General features: G+C 48.7%; 1 protein-coding gene across 1 annotated transcript; it reads left to right on the top strand.

Moving 5' to 3' along the window:
• Positions 1-39: 39 nt before the first annotated feature.
• Uchl1 (ubiquitin C-terminal hydrolase L1) lies at positions 40-10329 on the top strand. The gene is made up of 9 exons (XM_087908994.1): positions 40-166; positions 280-291; positions 760-888; positions 3387-3537; positions 6028-6113; positions 6199-6246; positions 6781-6847; positions 7823-7881; positions 9928-10329. The coding sequence occupies exons 1-9, from the start codon at positions 134-136 to the stop codon at positions 10012-10014; spliced, it is 672 nt and encodes a 223-aa protein (XP_087765120.1). The 5' UTR covers positions 40-133; the 3' UTR covers positions 10015-10329.
• Positions 10330-10572: the final 243 nt, after the last annotated feature.

Here is a 10572-nt window from a genome sequence, read left to right as displayed (position 1 = left end):
GGCTCTGCCCCTGTTTCCCCCTGCTCCAGCTTCCCCAGTGCGTCCGGCCGGCGCTTTATAGGTGCAGCCTGGGCGGCTCCACCGGCTGTTTTTAGGCTTTTTCGGATTGTGGTTGTTCCTGTGGTCCGCAAAGATGCAGCTGAAGCCGATGGAGATTAACCCCGAGGTAAGCGTAGCTGCTGGGCCGCCTTGGGAGCACACGGCCGGGGCCTTTGCTCCGGCCAAAGAGTCGAATCGGATCGCTTTATTATCTTTTCCCTTTTTGCATTTGCCTTTCAGATGCTGAACAAAGTGAGTGGCCTGGTGCGCAGCCTCTGTCCCTCTCCCTCGGGAGCATCGTCAGAGACGCCCAGCCGGCCGCGCCCAGCGCAATGGAGGTGGCCGGGCTGGGGCGCCCTGCTGGATGTTTTTTTCTGCCCTGAGTTATTTAGGGATTGGGGGATGACCGAGAGATAGATCAAAGGGAGGTGGTGGAAGATGCACCCGGACAGGAGCAAGCGCGGGGAGCAGCTCTCGAGGGCGTGGCGACTGCCTAGCGGACCCTAGTCCGAGGGCTTCGCGGGAGCCACGTGTGGGCCGAGCTTTGTGCTGTGTCACTGCGCGGCACGGAGGGTGGGATGTCGCGGAGGCTCCTCCTAGACTCGGGTGGGGACCTGTGTGTGTGTCGGGCGGGGGGATGCGCGTCCAGACCCCACCCCTTAGCAGGTGCCCATCACTGTCTGGCTCTTTCCGTCTGGCTGCCCTGTCTCCTCTCTGCAGGTGTTGTCCAAGCTGGGTGTCGCCGGCCAGTGGCGCTTCGCAGACGTGCTAGGGCTGGAGGAAGAGACTCTGGGCTCAGTGCCATCCCCTGCCTGCGCGCTGCTGCTGCTGTTTCCCCTTACTGCCCAGGTAGGGTGAGGTTTGTGATGGGCGGGTCTCAGATGATGAACAGTGTTATGGGACGCGCTCTTAGTCCGCGCTGCCCCCCTTTCCCATGGGGTAGGGAATAAGGATTGCACCTCCTAGGATGGGAGGTGCCTGATTTTCGTGGTACCTATTCATTGGCGCTCCTGTTGCAATGGCCATTATTGGAAGAGATGAAGCGTATTGATCCTATTTTTCCAGTTACCCAGAGGAACTCGCTTGGTTCCATCCACTTGAGGATGGCTGTGGTTTCCTTTTAAGGTCACTGGTTTTCAGACTCCCACCTAGCTGTAAATTGAAGAGGGCCTGGCTTGCTTAAACCAAACGGTTCCCTTAATTTACCACCTCCATCTGCCTTTCTGATAGATTCAGGGCTCTTTTCCCCGTGCTCCCCGCAGCAGGCACACTGTTGAACCAGCTGTTTTAAAGCTGAATCATGGGTGCACAGAATCTTTTCAGCAGCTGTCTCTACCTCTCTGACCTTGTGACTGGATGAAGTCGGTCTGCGGCACAGTCATGGAAACACCCTTGCATTCTTTGAAAAGGTCTTCAGTGTTCGGGGATGTATGTGACTCCAACGCTGAGCATCAGATACAAAAACAAAACAGTGGGACATGTGTTGCCTTACCGTGGGTAGAGTCCCTGCAAATCATGGCACCGCCTGTCTCCTGTTGCTGTCAATTGCCCGCAGAATTTAGAAGGGGAAGAAATGGGCAAAACTTGGAGGCATTGGCATTGTTAGCCTCACTCTAAATGGGATAAGGTTAAATAAATACCATCCTCAGGGCAGGTGTTCTTGGCGCATTCTGGACCAAAACTAAGCTGTATGGAAAGGGTCTAGGCCTTCCTCCTAGCAAATGGTCTCTCGTGGGTTCAAACACGTAGTGCGGAAGATCTCAGTGACTTGTCTCCTAGTTGAAGCTCTCACTGCAACCCTTGTATGTCAGGCCGGCTTCCTTGACTGCACCAAAGCCGGCGTCTCCTGCTCAATCGAGCGGTTCTGGAGCTGCTCTTGACAGGCCCCATGATGACTTGGAGGTTTTGGGCAGAGCTCAGGCAAGGCCCCTGGGAGGCAGTGGTGCAGCCTGTTTGCTTTCCGCTGTTCACTGGTCGCATTTTGCAGGGTCCAGTGGATCTTTCTAGAGAACATTCCAGTTTGACTGACTGCTGTTTTATCCTGCAGCTGCGGCCCAGTCGGCCCCGTGTATTGAGTACCTGGTCTGCATATGTCATGTATAAAACACTGAAGAATTTTTAATGGAAATTGAAACTTCGTTCGACTTCCATCCATAAGTTAATTTAAGAGCCATTAGTCCTGACTCCGGTTATGTTGGGAAACCCTAAATGAACGTCTTAATTCATTTTGTGGTGGTGAGATTGCTATAGAAGCGTCTCTGAACAGGAGCACAAACAGCTAAAGGGCGGGGCTAGTCTGTTTCACAACTGTAGCTGATTAGCCTTGAAAGGCGTGCAAACCCTTAACAGTAACTAGGATGCCAGAACATCTTAAGTGGCGGTTCAGTTCATCTTGTGGGACAGACAATCCTGCTCCCGTTCTAGAGCCACGGAGTAAACGCTCACTCCACTTCCATGTACAGTAAACGCAAGGCTACTAGACTCCGATCAGGCTGGCCAATGGGCTGGGTGACTTCTGCAGGCTGTGGGCAGTCAGCGTCTCCCTAGCAGGAGCACCTGCTTTTAATTGACACTTCCTAACTGCTCAGGGCTTTCAAACTCGCCAGTGAGAGGAATACAGTCTCCTGAGTCATTGCACAAGAAGCGGCAATGACTTGAGTAAATGCCGTTCATATGACAGCGTCTCTCTAAGATTGCTACCATTCTCCTCTCTGGTTAGACTCTGCCCTGCTGTATTGCTGGCAACGATAAACCAGTACCTTGACTTCCTCTTATAAAGTGAAAAGGTTTTTTTGTTTTTTTTTAATCATTACCCATTCCTTGTACTGATGCCTTTCTAAAGCAAAACAAAGGGGAAACAAAGTCCTTGCCTCCACTTGCCCCTTTCAGCGGTTAAAGCCTGTTTAAATACATCCACTCGCACACAAATGGAACAGTTACAGAACAGGGAAACCGACGCCAGCTGGTGTTGCCCCTGGGCGTTGATCAACGGTTGATGAGGACACCTGTATGAAATAGACATTGTTCTTGTTGAAGGGAGAAAAACCCTGAGCAGGGCTTTTTCCGGATCGCCTGATACCTCCAGCTAAAGGTTGCTGTGGTTTCTAGACAGCCTTGGGCACCATCCAAGGCAGTACCTGCACTGCAGCATCAGGGTGGAGCCCCGCAGCCTGCCTGGGGAGGGGAGGGAGACAGGACTGTTCTCTGGGCATCAGCCAGCATCTAGAACCGTGGCTGCTGCTCCTGGTCGCCCATCTACTGCACATATCTTTAGAACTGACTGGACTGCCGTGTGTTTGCATTTTGAGATGAAAAAAAAAAACCCTTTTGTCCCCCCCTATTCACAGCATGAGAACTTCAGGAAAAAACAAATCGAGGAACTGAAGGGCCAAGAAGTTAGTCCTAAAGTGTACTTCATGAAGCAGACCATTGGAAACTCTTGTGGTACCATTGGGCTGATCCACGCAGTGGCCAATAATCAAGACAAGCTGGAATTTGGTACTTGGGGCTTAATAATTTGGACATCTGCTATTTTTAAAACATTTTTGTTTTCAATGGTGTGGGTGTGTGCCATCGCATGCCTGTGGGGGTACGTACAGCTCTGTGGAGCCCTCTCCTTCCACTTGGTGGAGGTTGGGGGAGGGCTGAACTCGGGCTATCTAGCTTTTTAAACTTGAGATGTGGGGTTCAGAGAGTTCGCAGCTTAACGGTTACAGTTTATTTCAGCACTAGGTAAGCACAGACACACATGATGGGGCAGGGCAGGCTCTCACTGTAATTCTGGCTTGCCTGGCTGGTCATGAACTCAAGGTGATCCCTTTGCCTCGGCTGCCTGCTGGGGTTTACAGGCGTGTGCATCTACACCTGTCTTTATAGTTGTTTGAAGCCTGTTAAATCACACAGACTACTCACCTGGATCCAGTCCCACGAATGGAGTTTTGCTGTTTCTCTTTGGAGGGGAGGAAACTAATCCTCCAAGTTCCTGCCCCCCCCCCCCCCCCGCACAGTGGGCTTCCCATGTAGTTTTTCCTTTTTTCCCTTCTCTTCTCGCAGCTTCGCAGGGCGGGGCTCAGGCGAGAGAAGAAGTACTTGAGGGCCAGCTGGTGTAAAGATTCTCATATACACTCTTTTTAATTCTCAAAATTCTAAGGGACTAAAGGTGACAGCCAGAAAATGTAGATCAGTAGAGGTCTATCTGCAATAATTCTGTGTCCCCTAGTTGACAGAGGGACCAGGACGGCGGAGAGCCACTGACACAGGAAGGCATAGCGGTTGGCAGAAACCTTGAAGGATGCAGCTGTGAGCATAGCCAGGTGCAGGGCTTCTGCCCTCCTCCAGTGGACGCTGAACAGGGTGTCGGGAAAGATGTCTGAGTCCCTAAGCCTGTGAGAGCAGCAAGAGTCAGCAAGAAAATGTTCTGTTCATCTAGCAGTTACGTGTGATTTAGGCCAAGAATCAGCAAAGTTTCTTAAAACGCTGGAGAGTAAGGCTTTTAGGCTCTGAGAGCGGTGTGGTCTCTGACTTTGTAGCTGAAAACCTGCCACAGCTATGCTGGAAGCAGATGGGCATGGCCGGGATTACCTAAGACTTTATTTATTAAAAAGAAATGATAGTAATTTGCCATCTCCTAAATTTGAATGGCTGCAGGTGGCTCCAAGTTGAATATCCTCAGCACTGTTGCCCCTGCAGATCAAGTATAGACCCAGCTACTCAGGACCCTGAGGCAGGAGGATCACTTGAGCCTATTCAAGGCCACTGAAACCTATGTCCAAAAAAATGTGTAGTTTAGTAGTTAATTTGTCTAGCAGTGCAAGGCCCTGGGGTTGATCTTACACACATACACAGCCACACACAGCCACACACACAGCCACACACACAGCCACACACACACACACACACACACACACACACACATTTGTTTTCACAACAATGCTTAGATTAAAAAGTACCCTTGTGTAGTTTCTGAATTAGAATGTTTGCTTATCCATAAGTACCTAGGTCTAGAAGTTCTTTTTTCAGTCTGGTTGTGATGAAACTGTCTTAGGAGGCTGTGACTTGGTCCTTTTTATTTCCTCTATGAATCCTTACTTTGTCTAAAGTCTGTTCCCAGGATCAGGGGGAGTGTTAGAATCGCCTTAGAGCCGAGATCCAAGAGTTCATTTGACTTAGGCCTTCCGTGGAGTTAGAGGATCCCCATCAATCCCAGGTTTTGATTTTCTTTTTTTCAGTGATGGGGATCAAGTCCAGGGGTAGGCAAGTACTATAGGATTGAGCCCACGCTCAGCCTCCCCAGATTTTGAAATAATCCCCGTGAACCGAATCTGTTAAATTTAGAGCTGTGTTGGAGCTGAGGTCATTTGGAACCATTCTTGCTGCAGCTGGGCTTCCTACCATCTGTCCATGGCCTTGCTGATACCAAAGGTGACTGCACTGGGCTCTAAGCCAGGGAGCATAGGTCTTCATATTTCTGTCTTAAGGCATCTATGCTAATGGCATTCCACATTCCATTTGCCACTCTGAAATAAAGGCCTAGGTTTTTGGAACTGTTACTAGTTTAGAGTGTAGTTGTGTCTCTGTATATATAATAGGTGTTCTGTTTGAATTGGGAAGTGGTTCAGAGTCAGCCGCAGACATAGTAGGCTCTTCTTTTAAGGGATTAGGACCCCACAAATACATGATTCAAGTATATGGATGCTGTAAGGAAGTGGCGAGATTTGAGACACAGGTTGGGCAGGATTGGGGTGTCTGGGACCAGGGGAAAGAAAGGGCATCTGCCCTGGAAGGGTGGGGCAGCCTGTTTGGCTTGGTTGCAGCAGCAGGGAGGGTTGGGAAACTCTGTGTAAAAGGGCAGGCTCATCCACATCCCTGGAGGCCATGTATAGGTCGAGGTGGGTCAGAGGGCCAGGTGTAGAAAGGCCTAAGTGGCCAAGAATTGTGTGGGCCCTCTTACTGTCCAATCTATGCTAATCTGTACCTTTTCTTTTTAAGAGGACGGTTCAGTCCTGAAGCAGTTTCTTTCTGAAACGGAGAAGATGTCCCCCGAAGACAGAGCGAAGTGCTTTGAGAAGAATGAGGTAGAAAAGGGCTTCAGTAGCATCGCTTTTACATAGCTCTGGAGGGCTGTACCCCATGCTAATAATGGCTTTCTGTCTCCTGCAGGCCATTCAGGCAGCACATGACTCTGTGGCCCAGGAGGGCCAGTGTCGGGTAAATACCAATACAAGTCCAGACCTGAGCCAGACTGAACCCACGCGCCCTTTGTCTCCTGTGGGACAGTTATAGTAATCACTTACCACAATACAGTGGCCTGCAGGTGTTGCCCAGCAAGGCCAACTGACCGCAGAAAATCCTCCTCTGATAACACAGAGTTGATCTGTTCCCCTCCAATAGTCTGAGAAGTCTGCTTGGCAATTAGAATAAGTCAGTGGTTGATTCTGTGATTAAGCTTGTAAGGGCCCATGGGTTCAGCTCTAGCACCAAAAAATGTGTGAAGAGACCCCCTAAACTCAAGGCCAAATTTAACTTGGAAGCCAGGACCTGCATTGGCACAGCTGTCTCCTGCCTTCTGGACTTAAAGCAAGATACCCTTCCCTGGGCCTGATCTCCTTCCCACTAAAAATTCATAGGCCTGCAGAATTGGCCCAACTATTCCAGCATTTCCGCCTCTCTTAGAGAGTAAGAGAATGTTTTTAGTAAGCTCATCTACTACCTCATTAATTTTTTTCCTTAACTCTTTTTCAGGTAGACGACAAAGTGAATTTTCATTTTATTCTGTTCAACAACGTTGATGGCCACCTCTATGAACTTGGTATGTATCGCTCCATCTTGAAATCCAGTAGACTATCTCTCTTACGGACAGCGCTGGTGTGTGACTTTCAGGCAGTATGTATGCAATGGTTTATGATGCCATAACTGTATATTCCACTGGGGACATTAAACCCTCTGTCACACCCAGCTGGCCCTCCTCAGGCAACTAAAATGCCCAGTGAACGGCTTCAGTGACAAGCCAGAGAGAAGGTCAATCAGAGTGGCATCGATTGTAGGGGTCATGGCACTCTCTCACCTAATTCGCTTACAGTGTCCCCTAACATCGTCCATTTTACACAGGGATCGGTGCCTGAATTGTGACCTTCTGTAATATTACAGAAAATGCTTCTGTAAAGCGAATTTGGTAAGATTTGTTTGTTTGAGACAGGCTCTCTTTACCAATGCCTGGCTGTCCTGTAACTCACTAAATAGACCAGACTGGCCTTGAACTCACAAATCAATTTGCCTTTACCTCCTAAATGCTGGAATTAAAGGCATGCACCACCATTCCCAGGTTGTTAAGTGAATTTGGATCGGTTGAGCATCACTTCTATTTATGGAAACGAAAAGGAATATCCATCTTGTAAAATTTGTCCCTTTTACTTTACTGGAAAAGGTTCATAGCTGTCTCCTCTCAGACTTAGACTCACAAAGGCAAAGGAGACAAGGAAATCAGCTGTCGCTAAAGCATTCTTTCCGGTAGAGACTGCCTGACGCTCTTCTATCCAAAACAGGGGGGTATGGTTCCCTGTTAGGGTAACTAGGTCAGACCTGTGTGATCCCAGCTGTAGACTAGAATTATCAGTGACTGCCCAGGAGTGCTCGAACTCATTGTATCCCGTTGCTTTGAGATCAGGTTTCCCTCGTGGGGATGATAGCAGCCTTTGGAAGAATCTAAAAATCCTTCTGGGTTGGGCACCTACTGTATTCTGAAAATGTGTAAGGAAAGCTGACCCGCCTGGCTTCTTTGTTCTAGATGGGCGAATGCCCTTTCCCGTGAACCACGGCGCCAGTTCAGAGGACGCTCTGCTGCAGGTAATCCTGGGAAAGCATCTCTCTCCGTTGCAGACACACGTTTTCCCACTACTTCTGTGTAATTGTGCTGACATTCAGAATGCCAGCGTCAGCTGTGTTGGTTAATAGCATTCTTTAGTGCTTAAAGAGCCCTTTAGGCATCGTAGCTGCCTCGCTTTATAGCAGGTGGTTTTAAACAGGATCCTTCAAAGAAGCCCTGGCTAATCTGTTTCGTGTGCCATCTTTAGCTAGAATGGCTTGAAAGCCATTGATTGGCTTTTGTGTGGGATTAAGGTAGCCCTGTAGGATTACACCATCACTAAAGAGTGGAATATCAATTTTCTTTACCTTCCGTAATCCTCTGAGGCTTCTCGGTACGGATTAGCCTTGTTGGGTATATGTTACAAATGTTGGCTAGGTAAATTATATAATTTCTTCCCCCATGTTTTACTGGTATTGGAGAGCAGGGGATTCGGGATCACTTGACTAGAGAGGTGGCGTGCTGCTCTTACAGAGGACCCAAGTTCAGTTCCCAGTACCCACTGTCCAGGCAGCTCCCAGCTCCCAACTCCCTGTCATTGCGATTTTAGGGCATTCACAAACGTGTACAAACTCACACATACATTCTCATAACTAAAAACAGTGCTGAAAAGATGGCTTAGTGGATGGATACTGATGCACTTGCAGAGGGTCAGGGTTTGGTCCCTAGCACCACGTGGTGGCTCACAATCATCCGTAATTCCTTTTCCAGGGGATATGATGCCTTTTTCTTGCCTCCACAGGCACTAGGCATGCAAGTAGTACCTAGGTACTCATGCAGGCAAAACACCCATATACTTAAAGATTTTTTTTAAAATTTTTTTAAGATTCAGGACTGTACACCTATCCTGCTAGGAGTGACTGTTGAAAACTCAGTTCTGAACTGGGCCTTTTTGACCTAAAAATACATCTTTAGAAAAGAATCCTCATGCTGTTGCAAAGGAATGTCTTATGATAAAATATAAGACATTGAGGTATGACTTTATTTGTCGTGGCAACAACAGCTAATGTTCCCTCAGCACTTGGTGTGCACACAGTGGGGGTCAGCAAAAGTTGTCTGTGAGGAGCAAGATAAGAAGTACTGGGGCTTTGTGTGGTGCGTGGCTCTGTGACAGGTGCCCAGAGATGCTTCTGCCCCTCTAAGCTCTGCTAGAGGGTAACTAAACAGACGTGTCTACCCGTGTCTGCCAAAGGTTTGTTCACCAAACTGGCAAGAAAGCTGGGTTTGGCCTGTAGGCCACAGTTGCTGACTCCTAGGCTGGGTGATTCTCTGAGTTCTACCTTCTGTTGAGTGGTCCCCTAAATAATGCAGGAAGTGAGACGCCTTGCCCCTTTCTCCAAGATGAGGATTCAGGACACAGACTAATGCCCAAGGCTTCTGTGAATTCAACAGTGGAACCCTGGTCCTTGGCCACTGTACATTGAGACCCTTTTTTTAGAGGACCAGGCTTTGAGACATCAAAGATCTGGTCACCTCACATTAGACTCGTTAAAAACTCAAAGACTGAAATTGGGGTTCAACCCAAAGACGCAAAGAGCAAAGTAGCCAGCCACTGACTCTTACTTTAACTCCAGTCCAAAGTGGTGATCCTGGTTCCAGGAATCTCAGAGTGACACAGAGCTGTCTCCTCCCATTTTATAATCTTCCCTAGGACTGGAATTAAAGGTGTGCACTGCCCGGTTTCTATGGCAACTAGTGTGGCTACTGGGATTAAAGGTGTGTGTTTCCACTGCCTGGTGGAAGCTGACCAGTGGATGAGGCAACGGAAAAGACTCAGGTGCCAGGGCACTATACCACAGACTCAGCTTTAATGCACACTCTCAATTACAAATGACTCCACATGCTTGGTTTGGTATAACTAGGTTCCCTAGTAGAGTATCATTTCATTTGTGTTTTAATAAATAAAGCTCACCTGAAAATCAGAGGGTAAAACAGCTCTACTGGTTGACTAGGCCTTGGAAACGCTTTCTCTTTGAAATTCCTGTCTCCAGCAGGTTCTGTATACTAATACCATCCCTCCTTTCCAGGATGCTGCCAAGGTCTGCAGAGAATTCACTGAGCGTGAGCAGGGGGAAGTCCGCTTCTCCGCAGTGGCTCTCTGCAAAGCCGCCTAAGTCCTGGAGGGGAGAAAACCAGCCGCTCCCCTTCCCCTGGGCAGGCCCACGCGGCCCTGCCCTTGGTCTGCAGCTTTAGCACTTAGAACCACAGCTGTCCTCTTCCGTTCCACAGCCCCGTTACCTCCACCCTTCCCAGGCCACCAGGGAGCTCTGTCACAGCCACACCAGTGTGAACCTCAGAGGCAAAGCGGTTTCCCCTACTGTGTCTCGTACCTTAATATCTACGGCTTCTTTGGTTTGTGTCTGTAAGTCAAGGCTTTGCGTGTGGTTTGTCTGTCCTTAAAAGGAATAATAAAACTTTTCTGCTGGTAATCAGAGTATCAGCTGATTTTTATGTCCCCATTCCCAGCGCCAGTCTTTCAGATGTGATAGACATTTTGACAAGTGATAGACAAATGATGCCACAGTCAACATGTGGAGGCCAGAGTGCTGTGGGACAATGGTCTTGTACCCTGTAAAGATTTGTCACCTGTATTGGTTTAATAAGACGCTGATTGGTCAGTAGCTAGGCAGGAAGTCTAGGCAGGGCAACCAGGTTCAGTCTACAGTCATTAC

Source organism: Myodes glareolus, chromosome 8, assembly GCF_982192425.1.
Source record: "Myodes glareolus chromosome 8, mMyoGla1.1, whole genome shotgun sequence".
Taxonomy (NCBI): Eukaryota; Metazoa; Chordata; class Mammalia; order Rodentia; family Cricetidae; genus Myodes; species Myodes glareolus.
Note: the sequence above shows the minus strand (reverse complement) of the source record. Positions and strands in the feature narration are given on the sequence as shown.

What these genes read in the sequence shown, in the direction of transcription:
- Uchl1 (XM_087908994.1), top strand. Translation starts at nt 134, where the DNA reads ATGCAGCTGAAGCCGATGGAGATTAACCCCGAG. An exon ending in TGTTTCCCCTTACTGCCCAG is followed by an intron (nt 889 to 3,386) that starts GTAGGGTGAGGT and finishes CCCTATTCACAG; the next exon opens with CATGAGAACTTCAGGAAAAA. An exon ending in TCAAGACAAGCTGGAATTTG is followed by an intron (nt 3,538 to 6,027) that starts GTACTTGGGGCT and finishes TTTCTTTTTAAG; the next exon opens with AGGACGGTTCAGTCCTGAAG.